This window comes from Momordica charantia (assembly GCF_013281855.1).
Source record: "Momordica charantia cultivar OHB3-1 chromosome 4 unlocalized genomic scaffold, Mcharantia_2.0 BLBB01000004.1, whole genome shotgun sequence".
NCBI lineage: Eukaryota > Viridiplantae > Streptophyta > Magnoliopsida > Cucurbitales > Cucurbitaceae > Momordica > Momordica charantia.
In genome coordinates, this window is record NW_028275162.1 from 4598033 (window position 1) to 4621228 (window position 23196).

Genomic DNA, 23196 nt, shown 5'->3' on the forward strand with positions numbered 1-23196 from the left:
GCGCCAAAAGTTACCAAATCTTCTGTTTTCAGACATACCAAAACCAAAGCCAAACACTTTCACTTTCAGAAATTTCATTGCACCAACTCTACTTATAACTCCCTGACGAGCATAATTGATCTAAGACATTACATACCTAGAGGTTTGAATCGAACTCAAAAACAAAGAAATAAAAGAAAAAAATCCCCCTAAACATAGGTATTGACTTTAAAGGCTGGTAAGTTCAACCCTTATACAACCACCTTAATTCTTCTTGTAACTCAATGAATTTTAAAGTTAGATTACATTTAGTCGCTATATTTTAAAAATTTCTAATAAATTTCAAACTTTCAAATTGTATCTAAATAGTCTTTGTATTCTTAAAGTTTTCAGACAAGTCTTTAGACTTTCGCTTTTGTATTAAATAAGTCTTTGTAATTAAGTCTATAGTTTAACATTTACATGACATGCTGATTTTATTTATTTATTTTAATGTAATGTGTGAAAGTGGGAGATCGAACTCACACTCTCATGACCTCATGTCAATTACCACTGAACTATTGATGACCTTATTTTTAAAGATTACTTAGCAAATTAATTTCAGACATTTTGCAGCATTAACATTAGATTGATGCAAAGCTCAAGAGTCCATTAAACCATTTTTACAATATAACTAAATAGATACAATCTTAAAATTTTACGGCAACAAAAAATATTATTTGATTACAACTTATAGGCAGAGTTCTCATGGATGATGTGATAAACCCAGCTGGGAGGACAAGCTTGCAATGGGGATTTTTCTATGATCACATCGTATTGGGTTAGAGCCAAATTAAAGAAGATAACTTTTCTGGAATTTTCCAAAAACTCCGATCGTAGAATCATGAGTTCAAATCCACAATCCCATATATATTGTACCAAAAAAACCTTTTAACTTTTTTTAAATTTAATTTCAAGTTGCCTTATTTATCTCTACATGAGAAATGAGAACAGCAGATAACAGATATTGTTTTGGCTCTCCAGAATCAAATACTAACACAGTACTATTTTCAACACAACCCAACAATAAGACACAGATTCTCAGGTTATTTTGAAGCGTTGGTCATTTATGTTCTAGTTCAGAGTAATGATGGTAAAACAAACTCTAAATTCTAGTTCTATATAGTCTTTATTGTTAAAATCATTGACTGAATAATGAAGTGGTAGGCTCATTGGATATGTTAATATTATTTGGCACGACTTAATGGGGCAAACGACAGAAGAAAGCAAACCGACGAACAAAATATGGATTACAAAAAGACTAAATTTATAATTTAACCAACAAACTAAATGACTCTAAACTGACACCTCCTGACGAGCTAAGCAGTAGTGTTCCTCCATCCTAAATAAAAATAGAATATCAGTCATAGTTACAAGCTCAAACATGCCTATAAGTTTAAAGAAACAGGTAAAAAATGAAACTCAAAATTGACTAATAGTAATTCTTTGCCCTCAAGAACAAGTAATTTAACTAGCTTATAGACGAAAAAGATTTATCATACATTCAGTTTCTCTTTTGTAGATTTATCTAACAAATTTGCAGTACAAACAAGATGTTCATTATGAACTATGAAGGCACCTTCTTTAACTGTTCAGAAGAATATTATATTCATCAGAAATCTTAGCCTAATGCTTATTGCAAAACCTCAAAAATCTCCTAAGAAACCAAAGAGCAAAAAGTGCTACACAATGCAACAGACTTTCTGTTTTCATTTTCTAACCTCTCGTGTTTTCTTCGCCACTCCCCCCACCCTCTACTCAACCCCACAGAAGAGGATCTTAAACAGAGGAGCATCTAGGGAAACAAGTATGCACCAATCTCCTATTTATAGGCCAAATATATTGAGAATTGATACGCTCAATGGCCGTACATCTGTATCCCTAACCACTAATAATGGAAGCAAAGTGAGAAAATGAAAGAAACATTTTTAACCTGTTGGACCAATGTAGACGAGCAATACAAAAGTAATTACCCCACAGCTATCAATATCATCACTAATGAGAGCAAAAAATACCCTTCAACAGATCTTTCATCTAGTCGTCATCCTCTGAATCTGTAAAGGAAATACAAGAGAGACATTTCAGTATCAATCAAAATCATGGTATTAAATATCCATTGACACGCCGACATGTCCATCAACATTTCTATGTATCCACGGTTTTGACATCGACATTTCCATCATATTACAAAAAAAATAGACAAAATATGAAAAATATCAACAAAATGCCACTAAATCATTTATGAAGAATGAAATTAGAAAAAATAACGCAATAGATCAATAACTTGTAGAAAATTATCCTACATAAATCTTAGGCTCTCATAAAGGACTTGGTGGAGGGTTCTCTCTCTCTTATTTGATCAATAATAAAAATGGAAGTGCATCAGTAAAGTTACATACCAGATCTTATATCTTCTCCAACTTTTCCCCTATTTTTCAGCTGTCTACTGATCATAGAGCATATGAGTAACCACCAGTATATGTGGAACACAAGCAACATCAACAACATCGTGTTGAAACCATAGTATATGAGTCTGGAATTCGCGTCTGATAGCTTCAAGTACTCACAGAGATCATAGCTGGGAAGCATCAATCAGAAAATCAGATAGGCAAAGTAGCAAATATTGAGCCAAATCTTCAAAGATAAATCAATCAAACACCAGGAGCAAAAACCTTGTTGCTCTTATAACCCAAAACGGGAAGAATATAAGCCGCAATATGAGCCATGAAATGGCAAAAAATCCAAAGAAAACGCTCGCTCCAAGTTCTTTCTCAGAATATTTAAAAACCTTAGCAGCTTCCATGAAGACATCACTTGCATCATGTAGTGCAAGAATAACCGATCCAATCTGGAAAAATCTGCAGAACCGAGTACGAAAATCCTGATTTAAAATGTTAAGTATTACATTACATATTGTAATCAGTGTACACTTCCATCATAAGAAATGCTGAGTAACAAAGAATAATCGAGCAGTTTTTGGTTTTACGAAAAAGGAGCAAGAAGACCAGAACAGCTTTAAAACAGAATCTTACCGTTCAACTCATCTAGACCTACTGAGGTTGAATTTTCACCCATGAATGCACAAATAAAAACGTATGCAAATATGTGCATAACTTTCACAGATAGTTATCAAAACATAACCATAATTAAAGAATAATGTATTAAAATTAATAAGAAGTCTAAGATATAATACGTGCTTACAAAAATAAAGCCTAACTGATAATTACAAAACAGTTTAGTAACCAACGCCCAAAAAGAGGTGTTAAACCAAACAACTTCCCAAACCTCTTCCCGAGACCTCTTCACCCCTCTAAAATCTCTACTATTCCTCTCAAGCCAAAACGCCCCACAAAATAGTAAAAAAAAAAAAAACATGTTTGTCTGTCAAAGCACTCTACCCTTATCTCCAATCGGAGGAAAATGGAGATCCTCCTATATCATAGAACAACCATCCCTATTACAAGCCCCAGAAAACCCCAAATACCGAGCGAAAAATGATTCCATAAGGCCTGAGCAAATGGACACTCCCACAGAATATAATGACGATCCTCCAATGTGAGTTTGCACAAAATGCACCATTGCGGGCCCAACACAAAAAGGAAATGCCTCTTAATACTATATAAGGTGTTAATCCTCTCGCCTTCCTTGGGATTTTAACCTTCCAAAGGGAGGAAGGATATCATGAGGGGACAAAGGGGCGCATAAAGCACCCTATGCCATAAGCTAAGATTCTAAGACCCAAGCAAAAGGGTGTGGACCATAGTTACTCACAATGATCTTATGCAACTAATAGAATAGGGTTTTATTATGAATTCTTAGGTTACTAATGCCCAAACCCCCTGATGCCAAAGGGTGTGAAACGATCTGCCACCTAATCAAATGGGAACCCCAATTCATCCACTCCTTCCCATAAAAAAGCCCTCATGATTTTGACTTTTGCTCCCCAAAGTAGGAATTTGAATCAGAGAAAGGAAGTAGGTCGAATCCCACTTAGGACAGATACTAGATGAGGGTTAGTATTCCCCCTTTAGAAAAGAAAGCTATTTTTCAAGAAAAAAGACACTCATGGTCCTTTTCCATAACTGGGTTTCAAAACGCCACTCTCCTAGGATTGCTACCCAAGGGAAATGAAGGAAGATTACTAACTTCACATCCCACCAAAGAAGCCCAATATTCTAGCTTTGCAAAATTGCAATTAACCCCAAAATCGAACTTTTTAAGGTATTGATCTTAAGACCAAAAATATTCTCCAAGAAGTACAAAAGGCCATTAAGATTAAGTGATTAACGAATCACCTTTCCTGGCTAGAACAAAAGAAAAGAGTGTCATCCACAAACTGGAGGTGCGAAAGATGGATGTTATTCATACCCACCCTAAACCCCTTAATAACACCCTTCTCCACTCTAGTTGAGACTAATATGCTAAGGATATCACCTTACCTAAGGCCTCTAGGAGCATAGATCTTACTCGTTGGTCTTCCATTGACAAGAAGAGAATAGTTGACCATCCTTGTACAACTCCACATCCAAGCCCGAACCCTAATCCTTTCTTCCAAAGCACCTTATCTAGAAAGTCTCCGTCCACATGATCCTATGCTTTTTCAAATCAATCTTGAAGATCACCCCATCCTGTTTCCTTTCTCTATAATCCTAGATTGCTCCATTAGCTTGTATCAACACTTGGTCCAAATTTTGTCTTCCCTCAATAAATGCTCCTTGAGAGTTAGAGATCATGTTAGGGTGGACTTTCCTCAATCACCCAACCAATGTTTTAGCAATGAACTTGAAAATATTCATAACCAAACTAATTAGCATAAAACCCCGGACATTTTTAGCATTCTCCTTTCTAGGGATAACTGGATAAGACAAACATATGACAAGTTCATGGAAGTGTCGATAACTCCTCTCTCATAAAATTCGCTGAAGGCTTTCTAAACCTGGAAATCCAAACCTTCCAGGAGGGCCTAGGAAACGAGGGGAGCGTAATACAAAGAGACTATCACCTATTCAATCTCCTTATCCTCTCTCACCATATCCCCATATTGTCATTGACTCATTTTCTAGGTAATCAATGTAACTCTTATTTTTCCTCCCTCTTATGTAATTATGAAAAAGAGAAGAGTTGAAATCTCCCTCCTTCGCCCAACTAATCTTAGCTTTCTTCTCTAGCTAGCATCCTCCTTCCAAATAAGTACCTCAAAATTCCCTTTCACGATAAACCTCCTTCTTCATCCTGATCATATAAAGACTTGATCCTCCTCCAAAATTTCAAGTTTCTGAATCCTAATGTCTTCAAAGACCATTTTGTTCCAATCCCTCAAACTGACTTTCAAACCACCGAGTGTCCTCATGAATGGAAATCTTCCCATTTACCAACAACCCTAGAACCCCAACAAACAAAATAAAGGATTTAAAGGACAAGTGAGTGAGCCACATATTTTTAAACCTAAAGGGGCAAGGACCCCACTTAATGAGACCAAAATCCAAACAAACAAGGCAGTGATCATAAGTAAACCTAGGGCCTAAAGACAGTCTAGTATTGCGAAATAAAATGGCTCACCCCCTGAGATAAACCTATCCAATTCACAACCAACCATACTATTAGACCAGGTATATCTTCAGTTAGCATGAGGAGGATCAATAAGCTTGCACCCCAATAAGAGAGTATAATTTTCTCATAAACTTTGTAATTCTACCTCCATTAGACTTCTCAAAGGAAAATTGATGCTATTGAAGTCCCCTGCCAAGCACCAACATTCGTTGCAGATCCCGAACAAACTACCCAACTCCTCCCAGAAAGATTTCTTGAAATAATGAGTAGGGGGCCTAAACTCTTGTGACCTAACTCACCCCCACTCTAGGGAACTCAAAAGCCATCGATATGGAAAAGGCTCCTCTCAACACATTTGAGGACTTAACTACCATCCTAAATGATGAGGATGCCTCCCAAGGCTCCCACTAACTCGAGCCTGATCCACTCCACATTACAACCCTTCTAAATACTCTTTAACAAAATCCCAACAATAACTTTCCCGATTTGACTCCATAAGAATAGCTAGTTCAGGACATTCTAAGAGTAATAGCTCCTTAACTAACCTTCTTTAATCTCTTCCGACCACCCCTGCACATTCCAAGAAACTACTTTCATCGAATCAACTTAGAGCCCCTTGTTTCCGAAGAAGCCCTTGTCCCCTCGTAATCGATTGAACACTCCAAATTTCGAAGGTTTACACTAGCTAAGACGGTACACCACGAGAAGTTCCTCAAAAGATAATTCCAAAAGGCAAGGTGACTAACCCGAAACATTAGTGATGTCCTTTGTGACTAAAGACTTGACCCTCCCTAAAGCAACTGCTACACGAGACAAGTATAACACCAAAGTAAAACAAATCCTCCTACCCTATTCAAACAGACTCAATTGAAGAGACAACACATGTAGCCCCTAGAATGCTACAATTCAGGAAAAATGGAAAAGTCACTAAACAATGTCCCCATCCCATGGTACAAGGTAAAAGATCCAGGGGTGAAAGGAAAGGGGCAATGCTGCAGACAAACCCGAAGAAGAAAAACCTATAAAGGGAAAAGGGGATGGAAGTTCAGAAGGAGGAATGGAAGACGCAAGATCCGAAGAACACAAAGAGAAGAAGGAAGAATTAATCATTCATGATACCAAAAACCACCATGGTTGTTGACACCTATATCGTCCTTGATAATGGGCTATAACGGGCTTACCATCACAAATCCAGAGAAAAGGAACAAGAATCCTTTTATCAAAATTTTAGAGGAAACATTAAAGCCCTTTGTCTACCTTTTAAAGAGAAACTTGGAGAACCTTATTTCTTTGTGAGGGCATGTCTTGTTGGATCCAGGGGAGAGATCATCAGGTTTGGGTCCTTCATCCTTCTAAGGGGCTTTCTTGCAACTCTTATTTTCATCTTCTGTGTGATCCTTCCCCCTCTAGTTGCCCTTCGTTCTCCTTGCTATGGAAGGTCAAAATTCCAAGATCAAATTCTTTAGTTGGCAAGTTTTACTTGGGAGGGTGAACACCCTAGACTAAATTACGAGACATTCTTCTAATGTGGTGGGGCCATAGTGGCACTGTCTTTGCAGGAGAACGACTGAGGATTTGGACCATCCCCTTTGGGGTTGTCAGTTTTCTTGCTCTGTTTGGGATAGCTTCTTCCAGGCATTTGGTGTTTACTTGGCCCGGACGTTCTTATGTTTCCTCCATTGTTAGATAAGGCCCAAAACGGCAGAATTTTGTGGCATGTTGGTTTCTTGGCAGTCCCGTGGGGCTTTTGGGTAGAGAAGAATAAGAGAATATTTTATGGCTGTGGAGAGATCTCGGAAAGATGTGTGCTCTTTAGCAAGGTTTAAAGCCCCCACATGGGTGTAGATCTCTAATGAATTTTATAATTATCAATTAGGTCTCATTATTTTGGATTTGAGCCTAATTTTGTAGAGTTAGTTGTGGGGCTCCCTGGTTTTGGGCTAGTTTTTTTTTTTTTTTTCTTTTCTTTTCTTTTGTTAGCCCCATGACTTGTTCTTTTGTTCTCTTTCATTCTTTTCTCAATGAAAACTTAGTTTCTCATTTAAATTATGAAAATAAATAAATAACTACGACGGCATAAATTTCAAACAATTTTTGTTTCTCTTTTTAAAAATGACATACATTTAAACTTGAATAGAAATGTCTTGTCTCCTTGTTTTCATGTCATGCTCTAATTTTATACTTCGTGAGTATTATCCAAAAAACTAGGTCAAAAAGCACATTTCAATCTTTCAATAACAGCCCTTGAACTAGTCAATCTGAGCCTAGCTCAATTAGTTAAGGCATGCATCATCGACCAAAATGTCGTGTGTTCGAACTCCCACCCCCACATGTTGTTGTACTAAAAAAATAATAACAACACGTGAACTTGATTCTTTCTTATAGCCTACAACAATTACAACTTTGATCTATTCTTTATCAAAAGTTACAAGGTCTTAAGACTAGTGGCCAATTTTCTCCAGAAAAAGACCAGAAACAATATTCTTATTATAAAAAAATAAAAAAGAAAAAAAGAAAGAAAGAAATAATGAAGAATACCTTGTAAGATATGAGTATCCGATCAAGATAACCGTAATTACATGATGAGACATCATGACAGAGAAATCCTTTCTTCGAGTCTCCCATATAAGAAGTGCAGCAATGCTATATAAGTAGAACCCACATTGGCACATATAAAACAACTTGAGAGGAAGTCTGCAACAAGACGTGGAAGGGGTCAGTTCATATACAACTAAACATTTAAAATTCATTTGAATGAATACCTTAAGAGTAATAATATTATGAAGTAAAATTTTCAACTTCTTACTTTTAAAGACACCATAGTAAGGAAGAAGAATAATGGAGGAAATAGCCCCAATGGACTAATGAAAGAAGGAAGTAAGTCTAACTAAAATATTGTGGAAAATTAATCAAGATAGATGAGGACCCACTTCAAGAATTTCTATCAACACAGCCAGTTAGATTCGCTAATCAACCAAAAGGTTCGTCAATTAAATTAACATTCAAAGCATGTAAACCACTCACTGCAACTTCTGATTTGGCCAGCCTCTGAAGTATTGATTTGAATCTCTAAACCATGGTTCATTATATGCAATTTTTAGAATGCATATTTCAACGGTACCATAGTAAGCTAGTTTCCACATTGATTCTGAACATTTTACAATTTTTGACTGTGTAGCCTCGTCAAGTTTAAGTGGAGCAGCTCCTTTGCTCAATAGCCAAATTGCAAACCTCTGAAAACAGAACGAGTTGAATCACATTATTGGTTCCCCCTTATCAACAAGAAACAGAGAAATTTATAACAATACAAAATAATCAAGTAGAAGAGTAATAAGTAATTAAATTATGAAGTCCAGAGGATTATCAAAAAGTTCTTCCCATTGGCACTTGCAGTTAGAAAATAATTTAGCAAAGGAGCTTTGAAGAGAAGCTCTATAGTGTGCAATAGTTTTTCCAATTACAGTTTTACCTTTAACTGAGTATTTCACGTTTTGGCCAAAAAAAAATGTTATGCAGTGAACAGTGTGAATTTTAAAAGTGAACCAAAAAGATTTGCATTTGTCCAAACATAATACTAACTGAATGAAAACTAGAATTGCTTCTTTAGCTCGTTCACAGTTGTAATACTACGTTCGTTCTTCTTATCATTTGAGTGCATCCTGGTAGTATGGTGCATACCACAAAGCTTCACTTTGATAAAGACAATTAACAATTCAAGATGCTGACATCTCAAACATTAATTTGGGATAATAGAGTGTGTGCTCTGCATTCTTCCAGTATCTTTACCTGCCAACCTTCTCAATTAACCTCCTCTTCTCCGTCAAATATCTTGATATATTTCCCTAGTTAGAGAGTGAAATTTCTGTAAGAGGTGGGAGAATCGACAGTTTGCACACTACCAAGAGCTCAACCTCAACCCTCCTTTTTAGACCCAGTTGCATTCCCTATAAGGAGGCCACCAAGAATTGGAATAACTTATTTTGATGTTGCCCTTTTAACCCAATACTTGGGCTAAATTGTAGTTCTAGTGAAATGTGGCAGAAATTCCTAGTAAACCCCACTTTTTATAGAATATTTCTCTGGCAAGCGAGTTCCCCGACTATTTTAAGGCGTAGCTTAAAAATGATTTGGATGTTCTTTAGAGGACGAGTCATGGTGGGAGGAGGTCCGGAGCAACCACTTCAATGTTTCACTTTGGCTACTTTTGTGATGCCTCTTTTCTGTTCGTCCATTGCCCTAGAATTGGATGCCATCTGAAAGTTGGCCAGCAAAACAAAGGCAGAATTTCTAAAGGTCTTGAGCTCTTGCTTCGATGAAAAAATATCATCATGGAAACCAACTGAACTTCTTGCTTCATAAATATGTTAACATCCACGTGTTTTCATCGAAAATTATTGAAACAACAAATCCTGGAACCTATTATGTAGAAGAGAATATTTCACGTCTGATCAAGTCACCGAGCTTCTCCTATTGAGTCCAGTACAAAAAAAGTATTAAAATTCAGAATAGCCGGGCTTCTCCTTATCTTCTTCTGAGAGAAAAGATTGAGTACGACGTTCTTAATGTATAAATTATATTATTAGAAAAGAAATGTAAGCATAACTTTTCCGTCTCTTCTTCAATTCCTCATATTTTCCGCCATTGCATAACAGCTACCAAAAATTCATTCAGGTGAACAACAGACCTGAATACGTAAATTGCAACATAAACGCAGATAACTTTCCTATAACGAATGATCGAAATCTATAACTAAATCACCGGCACACCAAAGAGAAGCAACAGAGGAACAAATTTGCAGTAAAGAAGCGTCGGAAAAGCAGAACGCAAATGTAATTTCAGATAGAAGAAAGAAAAGAAAACTCACACGAAAAATGAATCTGTCGAGTAAGAACCGCGCGGCATAGAAGCCGAAGGCGAACTGGACGGCGATGACGAAATGCAAAGCGTCTGGCACGCTACTGTGGCTCCATATCGGGTCCATTGGAGAGAATTTAAAGGAGAAGCATGAAACCGAAGAAACAATGCTGAAACAACCTAAAATCAAAGCACCGGAATCGGCGAGGAGAGCGTAGAAAAAGCTTGCTCCGTGGAGATCTAAGTTTTGCCCTAAAATTTGCAGAGACGAGAGGGAGGAGTGATAGTGGAAGCCAGAGAAATTCAGAGAGGGAAGGAGGAAGAGAATAAGCAGGAAGTGGAGGTTGAGATCTCGTTGTGCCTTTCTTTTTTTTTCCTTTTTCTTTTTTCTCTTTTTTTTTTATTTTCCTGGGAATGGTGCGCGATTGGGGATCAGATTATTTTCCTGTGCCACCGGCTCGGCTCGGTTGGGAAGTTGAGTTTTCTAAGGAGTAAAGCGGCTAAGATTGCGGCTGAGCGGCTCCGTAAGTTGAGGAATGCGACGTGGCAATTGTTCAGATATTGTGGCCAAATTTAATGAATGAGGGCCTGTCAATATTTGGAATTATAATGAAGGGGCAACATCAAAATGGATCAAATTATTTCATGGACATGAATATTAAATATTTAGAAGTTAAGTATCCAATATTTCATTTTTTTTTTAATACACTACCTTTTTGTCAAATAAATGACTTTATCAATTGAGCTAGTTCATGTTGACAAATTAAATAGCTAATATTTAAATATGAATAATAAATATTGGTGTTTAGATATGTATGATAATTAATATCTTGAACTTAACTAGACCATTTTTATTGCTAAGCAATAAAGAGGAAAAAAATGAGAGAAATATATAAATGATATTAATCAATTAAATTATATTCAAATTATATGACCTAAAATCACAAGAAAATAAAAACTCAATTTCTTCAATTTTAATTATTTATTTTCTAGTTAAGATAGTTATTTTTTCTTTTTTAGTACAAAAGCTGGAGGTAGAAGGTTACAATTTTTTTGAACTAAGCTCATGTTGACAGTTGTTTTTACATTTGGTATAAAAGATATTGTCAACAGAATGTAATTTTATTTTATCCAATTAATTAATTCATAAAATCATTATTGGATCATTTTTATAATGACTTAATAAAAATCTAAACCACACTTTACAAATCTCATTCTTGCATAACTAAATTCAATTATTCTACTCTCAACCTTTATGTTCCGTTAATTTATGTGGTTTGGACCTTATGAATTTGTTCTCTCTATAATTTTTAATCTCTGTGACTTGGTTTAAACCTTCCAAATTATTCTTAAATTATTTTTACTTGTGTAAAAGTTCACATCTTTTTTCCTAATTTCTACAAAAATTAAGGAAGTCTCTAACAAATAGACAGCAAAATGATTTTAAAAAATCTACTTTTAATTAAAAAAAAAAGTTGCAAAAATATAATAGTTTTGAAACTATTTGTGATGAAAATGATAATCCATAAACTATTAATAAAATTGCAGTAGCTTTTTTCTACGTAGGAATTGTCTATTTAATTAGAGTCTGAATTCTTTTACCACATGTAACATCAAAAGATGATTTTTTCGATTTCTAGTGATAAATATTGATTAGAAAAAACTAATCGGACCACTTTTTTTAAAATGAAACAATCTTGTCTTAAACGACATGATTTTATTTAATAATTAACCTCGCCTGTCCCACCTATCAACCTACTTGAGATTTAAGTCATAAAAACACAAATTCTAAATACCAGCCAAACATGAGCATATTAGCGTCCAAAACATCTGACACAATTGTAACGCTTCAGGTTTAGGATTTGGAATTCGGATTTGCTCTAATCGCCCTGGTATTTCCTTGCGACCCAGCTACGCCACTGTCTAGTTCTGAGCTACTTAGAAGAGCGTCTACAGACCAACACGTGTTTCATCCAACTGAAGATTGTTCTAAGTCAAGCACACTTGGAGTTTTTACGATTGAATTACCGAAAAGGAATATGCACTTTGTTAGTATAGATAGTAATTATCAATTCTTTTAAGACTTTCTCGATATTCTTCCATTATCTCAAGATCTCTCTCATGTGGTATTGGTTCACTCATATACTCCCTCCCATCTACTCAAGCGTTATACACATTCTTTAGAGGTTGAAGGTTAAATACTTCATCTCCACATTTATTTTACTTGAAAAAAATTTCAAATATATTCAAACTAAATATTTTTAAAACAGTACCATTTTTTAAATTATTTAAAATATAATTAATTGTCGTATAAATACTTAATTGTAGTTTGGTTTTCATTGTTATTTGTCAATACTTCCACAGAAAAAAGAGTGAAAAAAAAAAGTGTGCGTCGCATATTTAATAGGATAATGGTGTGTAGAAATATAGACAACTTATAATCTAACCCAAGAAATAGCTTATTAAATAAGCTCTCTTGTGAAATTATGGAATAAAATGAGGCACCACGAGTTACGAACAACGAGGAAATACGAGATTTAAACAAAATATAAAATTAAATCCTAAATTTAGAATTTTGAAAATTAAAAATACAATTTCATAAATTCAACGTGAATTTCCACCAAAATCCACTAAATTTTTTCATTACTAATTTATCCATGAATTGCCATAATTTGTACGAGGTGTTACATTTGGACACTAATAATAGGTAAAAAAAACACATGCGTTATTGATAATTAAGCACATGGATAAGGATAAACTTGACACTTGGAGACACTAAGAAAATGAAAGAAATTGACACATTGTTAGTGTTATTTAGACCTCTCATATTTTGACACCTAAGGTTGGACATCTAATTTTGGATAATGTTCATAATAAGCTCTACTTTTATCTTTGAAATTGGGTTCAAATTTCTATATCTCATATTTGTTATACTAAAAAAATGTATGTATGTGTATATATACCTACACACTATAATATCAAATCGAAATTTTTAAAATCGTATAGACTTATCTAAAACTATACCAACTTAATTGAAATTAAATCCAAACTCTATCGTATAAATTCGTGATTTAACCAAGAAAAAGAAAGGGAAAAAAAAGTGTATGTATTCAAAAGAATAGGCAACTCTTCTCGTTTGAATTTGAAATCATAGTCCATGTTTATTACAAATCATTGTTGGGTCTTTTTTCTTTTTAATGTGTGATGGTTAACCTGCCTCTCAAGATCGTAACTGTGATATCATATTAATGTTCATGGAATTTCATCTTAAAATTAATTAATACAGAGAGGAGTAGCCATGCCCTCCGTCTCGGTATTGTATTGGGAAATCTGTGGGTGAAAAAGGCATTGCCACGACTCACAAGTGGCGGGTGGTATTTAATGCGAGAGATGATTTGGCCACCACCGTTACTGCTGCGAAATCAGCTCACAAAGCTGCTTTGAATCTGGTCCTCTGAATCAAAAATATACACATTTTGGTGTTGTTTGGATATGGGAGATGACGAGGGAGGATCTACTTTACAAAGTACTTAAATATTAAAGTTCCCAAAAAAGATCTCGAAATATTCGTTGGTGCCCGATTTCAGTCGGCTGACGTGGTTGTCGGAATGTGCAATGTTGGAGCTTATGTGTGACCTGTTAAAGACCGAATTCAATATCTATGTGGTGCTCTGTCTAGTTAGTCGATGAATTAAGAGGGGAGCGAGTACGTTGAACAAGATGTTTGCGTAGTTTTTAGAAGGATTTGACTCTTCATTTTGTATGGGAGTCTTTTGGGATGACATGTCATAGAAGATTCAAGTCGTACTGTCAGAGAATTACCACTAGTGATAGAGATATGGTGAACGAAATTATATTTTCACCGTTCTGTCACACTAAGATCGCACTCCTGCCGAATATTAGTTATGATCTCACCAAGTTTGTCTTTATCCAAGAGGAATGGACGAGCAGCTCATCTTTATGACGAGTGAACTTTCCCCCTCGAGCTATCAGATTGACACTCGTGCCCTCAACCCACGCATCTCGAGAGGATTCGTCTACATGTAATATCTTATGGGTGGAGATTGATCCTTTGACTTCTTGATCGAGATCGTGATATTGTTTTTAAGCAGTTGAGTAATATTTATGTCAAAAAGAAATATTAATGATATATTATGAGTGGAAGTTTGGAGAATAACAAGTAAATAACTTAGTTGGATGCTTCACTCCCTCCCTTACCAAGTAATCAATACTTATCAAGTGGTTAATAAAGGTTCGGAATCAATTATCAAACCCATTATAGGATAATACTAGGAATTCATTTGGCCTATGATTAAGTACAATACTGCACAGAAGGAGATCCACCACACATGACATTGCTAGGTGAAATTAGGTAACAAATTATTATTTTGAGAGCTAGTTAATCAAATTGAGAGACCAAAAAGCTACTTATGAGTTATGTCAGCACTTGCAGTAAAGGCGAGCAAACCAACCTAAAGTCCAGCCTACCAAAAGCGGACCAAATAAAGCCTCTAACCTGAGTTCAAATGACTCGATAAGCTGAAAAAACTAAACAAGCTCTAGACACTTAGGGCCCCATTCTGTTTCTTTATTTTTGTGAAGAAAAACGTATTGCATAACTCCAACCTCCAAGAATTCAAGTATGAAGGCAAACCATGGAAATATCTCTTTATCAACGAAAAATAGACACTATGTAACTTTATTGCACTGAAAAAAACTATGTTATGGACCTCCCCTTTTGAGGGGATTATCTTGGCGAAATGATTAATATTTGGTCTATTCTTTTAGTAATAATGGTACAATTCTATTCTATTCATAGGAACAAAAAGAAGCAGATCTATTTTATACTCGATAAGTACCAATACGCAATGGTGGATGAGAATTGATCTTATTTTATAATAATGAATGTATACATATATGCTTAAATTTCTTAAGAAAATTGGAAATGAAAAATAAGAAACGCGAATGTTATCGAATGGGCCACTAGAGATTTAAATAAAGTCATCCACCGCAATTTTCCTTATTTTATAAGTATCTTCTATTTAGCCCGTACTGTTGTAATGTTATCAACAAGCCCAACCCATCCAACACTATTCCCTTTGTACATACATATATATAATATATATATATATATATATACATGCACCTATCACCTCACTAATGACCCTTCTCCCTCGCCAAAGTCTCTACCACTAACTACTATCTTCCCTATTAGTCAGGTATCATCAATACCATAGCCCAATGATCGAAACACAACTCAACTCAAATTTATATGGGTTGAATCGATCGAGGTGGATTAGAATATACATTCGGATTGTTTGGGTCCTTGACTCGTAATTTCAATCGTTCAATCTAACCAAATTCATAAACGTCAGCCTTAAGCCAATCAAAAGAGAGACAAGTTTAAGAGGTCCAATACAATATGGGACCAGTGTGGTCACATCAATCAATCATCCACTAGTCAATTTATTATTGCAACATATCACGCTTGACTACAAATTGACAATGTTAGATTATTGTCAAGTCAAAATAGGCCCTAACGAATCAACTTGAAGTGATTATATTGGTGTAAAGAGGACTTACTTGATAGTATATATCTAAAAACACACTCCACAATGTTACTACCTCGTATGTATCTATAGTCAAATTATAAATTAGAGACTCGGCTAACTGGAGGTGTAGCCAGGGAATGAAAGATACACCTAATAGCGTACACATTACTCTCTGACATTAGATTATCTAATATTGCTATTTGATACGTCTAGTTAGACCAAACACCTTTGATAATCTTGTGATAGACACACATGATCAATTTGTCTTATGTCACATCTAACCTTGTCCCCACATCACCTACAAATTTGACCGGTAATGATTTTACATTTTTCATCTATTATAAATTGAGAGAGGACGACGAAGGACCATTAGCTACCACGATGAAACTCTATTTTACACAACCATACATGTGTCCAGCAACTCATATCTTGCAAGCGCTTTATAATCATGTCCCTCTCCTTTATCTCTCCAACATTATTGTCATCTCTAATTGGCATTGGCATTGGCATGCATTTTGTTGGTGAAGTCAATATCTCAACCAAATTAACTTTATCTATTTCATAAAAACATAAAAGAAAATTATGTCTTATTTACCTGATAAAATACTTAGGTACGGATAGATGAAAACTTATCTTTATGCTGACCATCATTAAAAAATTGACAGTTGTCAAATATTTAATAACCGCAAGCAAAAATCAAGACCTAAGAATTTTTCCGACATAAAAATCAACCTGCAAGGTTTTTTCAATGAATGTGCGACCACGGGGAAGTATTTTATCAAATGGGATACTGACACGTGGCACTTCCGTGACCATAAGAAGGGGGACCCATTTGAGATATCCTCAGGCAGAAGTCCACGTCAGAAAAGGTGTCCTTTTGCCCAGGGTCTTAAGCAAATGGGACTCCACTTTTACGATAGGTTGCTCTCCAAAACCACTCCCATTTCCCAATAATCTTTTAAGAAAAAGATCTGGAGAATAAAATAATTTTAAATTACACCCATTACACCTTTTTACTTTTCCTATATTTCCGTTCGAAAGGTTGTGATTTCGAATTTTCTCACCCTCATTTGTTGTACTAAAGAAGAATTATATCGTAAACATCATAGGTTATAACGCTTGCATAATACACTGGTTGCATTATTTAAAGATAACATGACAGCTTGATTCATGAGTAAGTTAAATGTTTAGTCGCGTAGATTTAAAATATCAAAGTTAGAAAAATGATATAGAGCTAACATCACGAATTTAAAAATCCAGAGATATTAGAAAATATTTTAAGTATAAAATTTAATAGACACAACACTCTAAAATTTTATGGTTCAATTTTCCATTTAATTTTTTCTTTTAGATCTATTATTTTCCAAATTACAGAAATGAAAAGATATCAATTAATAGTAATTAATTGAAATTTTTATTAAATTTGTTTAAAAACTGATATTATACTCATAAAAAATGAGAATTCGGCTAGTTTTGTAGTGACAGTAGAATCAAGTTATCTCTTATCATTAACCTTATGAACATAACTAAAGTGAATAAAGCATCTAAATACCACCTTAAAACTAGTTTATGACTTGATCCAATAGAATAAGAACACCTTTTAAGATAAAAGAAAATGGTGCTGCATTTTTTAAAATGTAGTCTCTTCTAATCGAACCTCAACAGTTAAAATGTTAACCATCTTTCTTATAAATTGAGGGTTTAAATTAAGGAGGAGATTCGAATTCACAATCTCTTGGTTGGAGGTACAGGCCAATTACCACTGAACTAGGCTCGCTTTGACTATCACCTCCACATTTGTAATAATGCTATCTTTTTTTGATATATTTGATATAAATTGAGGGTTTAAATTGTACTTTCTTATAATTTGATATATTTCTTATAATTTGATATATTTATAATGTGAGTTATCAAAGTATAGCTCAACTAATTAATATATATATCATTGATAAAAAATTCGAAAGTTTAATCTTCACAATTACATGTTGTTAAACTAAAAAATAAGAAAGTAATTGAGTACTGATATTTTCTATTTATTAAAAACCACATGATCATTAATTTAACCACATGCATTGTAGTTTCTTTGAATTTTATTTTATAGTTTCTATGTTTGTAGACATTATATTGAATACAACTCTTATAGTCCTTTAGTGGACTTATGTTAATAATCTCTCACCATAATATACGATGTTTTTTTAGTTTAACGAGGTGAGAATTCAAATTTTTCAACACTTTGATTTTTAATATATATGTTTTAATAATTGAACTATTTTCAAGTTGACATACTATAATGTTAATTTTGTTATATAATTTACAAGTTTAATTATAAACATGTCTGTGACCAAATTCTATTAAAAAAACAACTTTCTTTTCATATATAACAATTTCATACTTTTATCACAATAGGATAACATTATTTTATTTGGATACATAGATTATTAGAAACTTTATCTTTTGTTCCATTTCATTAGCTTCATTCAATACATCTTTCGGTTCAGAGAATGCAATAAATACCGAGCCAACGAGTACTCCCACCAGAAAGATCAGACGATAGATCAAATAGAAACCCCCTTCCTTTTCCAATACTCGAAATAAAATCAATACAAGCATTGATAGAGAAGACCCATGTGATGAAAAGCAAAAGGAAAAAAGAAATAATATAAAAAAACTAGAGGCTTTTAATTAGGGTTTTAGGGTTTTGGTGAAGAAGGTGGAAGAAGGGCATTAATTTTATAAAATATATATATGTTGAAGATTTCAAAACAAAAGTATAGAAAAAAAATAAATAAAAGGCTATTGGTTGGCTGTTATTTGTTTGGAAAATCTGGCCGGTAGCCCGTTGACTGGCACTGGGAATGGCCCATATTGAACCCCGTTTTCTGATCCCACAACTTCCCACCTGCAAACGTAACACACCATTTATTATTTCAATTTTCTTGCCCCTCAAACCATATTATAAATAATAATAATTTAAATTATACGTCATATTTAAATTCAACTGATTAAGATATTTATTTTCGACCAAAATATAGTGAGTTCGAATCTTTACGTGATATGTTTATTACCTAAATTTAGTAACGAGGTGATGGAGTAAGATGAGGATTTCTAACTTAGCGAGTTCGTTCCCCGGACAAGCATGTACTCCATTACCAAATGGCATGAACGTATTGGGTTTTGGAGCTACCTGCAGAAAAAAGTTTTTAAGGTAAAATAGATTTTAAACCCTATAGTTCGTATTTAAAAATATATATATAATATGAAACTTTTTTTTTTCATAAAAGAAAAATGACAAGAAAAAGAAATTCAAAGCTTACCTCAAATCTAGAGGGATCAAAAATGTGGGGATCAGAGAAGTAGTCAGGGTTGTGATGAATATTCCTGAATAAGGGCATCACCTTCCAACCCTTTGGTATAAGGTACCCTAAACATTTAATATTAAAATTTTTTAATTATATTAAAATACCAACAATTAATTTAAGAAAAGGTCTGAATTACCAAAAAAAAAAAAAAAAAAAAACCATGGAATGTACCTTTGTATTCCACATCAACCACTGCCTCCCTAAAAGTGAAGGATATGATGCTAGCCATTCTCAAGCTCTCTAATACAACCTGAAAACAAATATATAAATTTATATTATTTGCTCGGTCTAGCCCGCAGTAACTCTAACTGTCCTAAGGTAGCGAAATTCCTTGTCGCATGAGTAGCGAAGTATATATCTTCAATTAAAAAAAATAAAAAACTTGAATCCACAATTCCACATGTTATTGGCATGAAAATGATTATTTTGGAATAGGTACTAACTCTACACAAGTTTTATAAATATACTATTTTTTTTAACACATGTGGGGTAGGGGATCGAATTCACAGCCTCTTAGTTGGAGATATATGTCAATTAACGCTGACATTGAGCTTCTTTTCTATGCTCTGCTCTTGAAAACTAAACTAGCTAAATATTGATTTATTTATTTTGTTAAATCAATTTTTTTTCAAAAATAAAATACACTTAAAATCTTTACATAATTTAAAAGAAAATCTAAAAAAAAAGGTTTCTAGAACCATCTTAAAACATTTAAAATAAAAGCTCATACAAATAGAATTAAAAATCTAGATGAAAAAGAAAACACATAATTTAAGAATAATACTTAACAAGTGGAATTGATCCGCTAAAAATTCTACCATTCTTTTTCTAAATAATAGTTTTAGGAAAAAATTCAATCGTTAAAAAAAATGCATTTTTATCTTCTGTTTAGTTCTTAAGTTTCAAAAAGTGACAGTTTGGTCCCGATCTTTAGAAAATACTTCTAAAATATCTTTAGAGTCAAACTTCCATTAGTGTTATTAACGGAATGCTAACGTGGCAATAGTAACATCGTTGAATTTTTGGTAAAAAGTAGAAGTTTTGTTTATTTTTGAAAAATAAAATTTGAATGACGAGGGAGGCATAAGAAAGGGGCAAAAACAAACATACCCTGTGAGTGAAGGGCATGTCCTTAATCTGAGCCCAAGACAGAGGAATCCTCCCCTCACAATTTGTTCTATAAATTTCCATCTGCTCTGCCTGCAAAAACGACCACGTTTTATCCAAAAACTCCCACGATTCATCATTGATTCTGTAAACAAACAAACAGAATTAGTGAATTTCATTTCGTTTCATAATCCATACCCTGACAGCGTGGAAGAGCTTGTGATTGTCGTGGAGATACTTGAGAATCCACGTCAGCGCACTCGCCGTCGTGTCCTGGGCGGCGAACAGAACTCCGATGATATTGTCGGCGATCTCATCCTCCGACAAAGTCTCCCCTTTTTCATCTCTGAAGCTCAGAAGATGCCCCACCAGATCTCTCTCCGATACCCTCTTCTCTCTCCTCTCCATAATTATCTCCCCCAGAATCTTCCTCAGCCTCTTCCTCGCCTGAAAAAATAATAATAAAAAAACTCAGAAAGTTTTTTTTTTGTTGGCTTTTTTTTTCTTTTTATTTCTCTTACCGATAATGCTTTTGAATATGCGGTTCCTGGAAGTTTTGTGGGAAAAGAGTTGTAGCCTTTGTCCAATATGCAGTAATTTTGTTTGAGCTTCTCGCTGTACTCACTTTCCAGTTGACCAAACACTGCTAGAATCCCCACCTGGAAAGAAAACTGTTGACGGAAACAAGAAAAGTTTGAGAGAAGATTCCAAATCATTAGATTTTTGATGATACAAAATTAGTGTTAAAAAGAAAAATAACTGCGGCTCAACTCAAAAGTTTAAAGTTGGTAGAAATTGTAAGAAGGAAGCACATGACACAATATGATCGTAAATCACTCCTCAATCCAAAAATTTAAGCGGTATTGTCAACAATTAGAAACTTCTAAGGGTTTTTATAGAATTTTGTATTCTTGTATGTATTAACTAATTTTAAAATGTTTTAAGAGAGATTCTTTGAGAATTGTACATTGTATTGGAAATTTAGGGTAAAAAAATGGATGGATGGAGGTGGACGGACCTTTTTCATTTGGAGGTAGGTGTTGATGACCTGGCCGGCGGCGGCCCAGGAGTCGGCGGCTGAAATGGCGGCGGCTTCAATGTCGGGAACAAGGTTTCTGAGGCGTTCAAGAGAAAGGGAGCTCTGGACGAGCTTCCGGAGGTGGGAATGGTAATTTCCCTGGTGGAAGAAGAGCGCCGCCGGGCCGATCATCGTCTCCTTACTTTTGGGGTACGTCGGCCGGAAAAAGCTGGCGTGAGTCACCAGAACGAACCGGGCCGCGGCGGCGCTGGCCAGCATCACGCAAGGACACCCCAAAATATTGGTCTTAAAGATTTCCCCATATCTGCCCAACACAACAAACCCAACAAAATTACCAAACAAAACCCAGTTACAATTTTAATCTTTGTTAACAAAAACTCATGAATTGTTTGTGTGCGTGTTTTTTTAAGGAACCTTCTCTGTTTTTCGGAGAAAAAAATGTTGGGGTCTTGAGAGTAGAGTTGCAGAGTTTCTCCAATCCATGGCAGCCCCATGGAGCCAGGAGGAAGCCTAGCAATTTTTTGGGCCTTTTTCTTCTTCATTCTCTTCAGGAATGGGAGTGAGAAAAAAGCAGAGAGAAAGAGGAGTATTGTGCACAGAGTAACAGAGAGAATCTCCATTTTGGAAAATGTAGCAATTTCTCTCTCTTACTCTGTTTTTTTCTCTCTCTAGAATTGTTGGGTTTGGGAGAAAGGAGATATAGTGAAAGGTGTGAGTTTTGTGGGAAAATTTTGAGAGTTTTTGTGTGTGTTTGTGAAGTTAGAGTGAGGAGAATGAGGAGTGGGGTGGGGGGTTTATATAGAAGAAAATGGAAGGTTTGGGGAGAGAGGATGGGAACAAGACAAATTTGAAAATTTTTGGTTTTTTAGGAGACAAAATCTGCCAAATGTTTATGCTGGATTTTGTATTACAACTATGTATATCAAAATAATAGGTATATATATATTCATAATTTTCTAGAGTCAACCTCATGATATATATTGAGTGTGAGCATTAATCGGACGGGTCGATCTTTAGTCAAAACTGCCACCGAAAACTGACCTAGTCGTGCAGTCTTACGTCGACTGACTGACCGATTGGTTTTGTTAGTTTTACCTTTTTTTTTCTTTCAAATTTATTTTGCATGTAAGAACTTTGCTGGTTTGGACGTTGCATCTGGAAGGGGCAGAGGAGCTATGGAGTCACCGCTGTGGGAAGAGTTGCCACTACGTATGGAAGGAAAAGAAGGGAGGGGGTTGCAACGTTGTGTACAGAAGAAGGAAAAAAAATAAGAAGTTGGGCGAAATCTAAATGACTAACGACGAAGAACTCCGAAGAAGAAAAAGAAGAAGATGGAAGTCTAGATTTTGAAGAAGAGAAGGAAATGTGTGGGCACCCACAAACGAACTTGAAAATAAAAGATTAAAAGTTTCAATTTTGAAACCCTAGAATAACATTAATCTTAGAATAAAACATCAAATATATTTTATATAATTACATCCTCGGTTAGTTATAAGATTTATTAGTGCCGACAGATCGATCAACTCTATTAGAACTAACCATCGATCGAACTCCATTTGAAACTGACCGATCGACTTTGATTTGGTCGTGGTTTCTTAGATACAATTGTCCACCCCTATGGTAAATCCAATAATACATATTGATTATTGGTACGAGCGTAACTCATCAAAATAGTACTTACCTTCGTAAAGATGGGAGGTTCAAACCCTCCTTTTCC

The 23196-nt window shown here is 34.9% G+C and overlaps 2 protein-coding genes across 3 annotated transcripts; both read right to left on the reverse strand.

The window, feature by feature from the left end:
- Nucleotides 1-1109: 1109 nt before the first annotated feature.
- Nucleotides 1110-10810, reverse strand: LOH2 (LAG1 homolog 2). Of its 2 annotated transcripts, XR_002601062.2 has the most exons (7): nucleotides 10433-10810; nucleotides 8593-8801; nucleotides 8107-8262; nucleotides 2691-2876; nucleotides 2418-2596; nucleotides 1952-2072; nucleotides 1110-1360 (listed from the first exon to the last, which is right to left on the reverse strand). XR_002601062.2 is itself a non-coding variant. In XM_022280654.2 (6 exons), the coding sequence occupies exons 1-6, from the start codon at nucleotides 10547-10549 to the stop codon at nucleotides 2053-2055; spliced, it is 867 nt and encodes a 288-aa protein (XP_022136346.1). In that variant the 5' UTR covers nucleotides 10550-10810; the 3' UTR covers nucleotides 1511-2052. The 2 variants fall into 2 exon arrangements, 1 of the variants encoding a protein (XP_022136346.1); XM_022280654.2 differs by lacking the exon at nucleotides 1110-1360 and having other exon boundaries at nucleotides 1511-2072.
- A 7719-nt stretch (nucleotides 10811-18529) lies between these two features.
- On the reverse strand, nucleotides 18530-22254 carry CYP707A4 (cytochrome P450, family 707, subfamily A, polypeptide 4). Its single transcript, XM_022280344.2, has 9 exons — nucleotides 21894-22254; nucleotides 21459-21783; nucleotides 20962-21111; nucleotides 20639-20887; nucleotides 20444-20533; nucleotides 19505-19583; nucleotides 19289-19395; nucleotides 19040-19158; nucleotides 18530-18873 (listed from the first exon to the last, which is right to left on the reverse strand). The coding sequence occupies exons 1-9, from the start codon at nucleotides 22097-22099 to the stop codon at nucleotides 18768-18770; spliced, it is 1431 nt and encodes a 476-aa protein (XP_022136036.1). The 5' UTR covers nucleotides 22100-22254; the 3' UTR covers nucleotides 18530-18767.
- Between the last annotated feature and the right edge of the window lie 942 nt (nucleotides 22255-23196).

Bases quoted from the DNA above. Each gene is read 5' to 3' on its own strand.
- LOH2 (XM_022280654.2), bottom strand. From the start codon at position 10,549: ATGGACCCGATATGGAGCCACAGTAGCGTGCCAGACGCTTTGCATTTC. The intron at 8,802-10,432 runs GTGAGTTTTCTT...TTCTGTTTTCAG, and splicing joins TCGACAGATTCATTTTTCGT to AGGTTTGCAATTTGGCTATT. The intron at 8,263-8,592 runs GTGAGTGGTTTA...GTCTTGTTGCAG, and splicing joins TGGCCAAATCAGAAGTTGCA to ACTTCCTCTCAAGTTGTTTT.
- CYP707A4 (XM_022280344.2), bottom strand. From the start codon at position 22,099: ATGGAGATTCTCTCTGTTACTCTGTGCACAATACTCCTCTTTCTCTCT. The intron at 20,888-20,961 runs GTAAGAGAAATA...TTATTTTTTCAG, and splicing joins CATATTCAAAAGCATTATCG to GCGAGGAAGAGGCTGAGGAA. The intron at 19,396-19,504 runs GTACATTCCATG...TTAAATGTTTAG, and splicing joins GGTTGATGTGGAATACAAAG to GGTACCTTATACCAAAGGGT.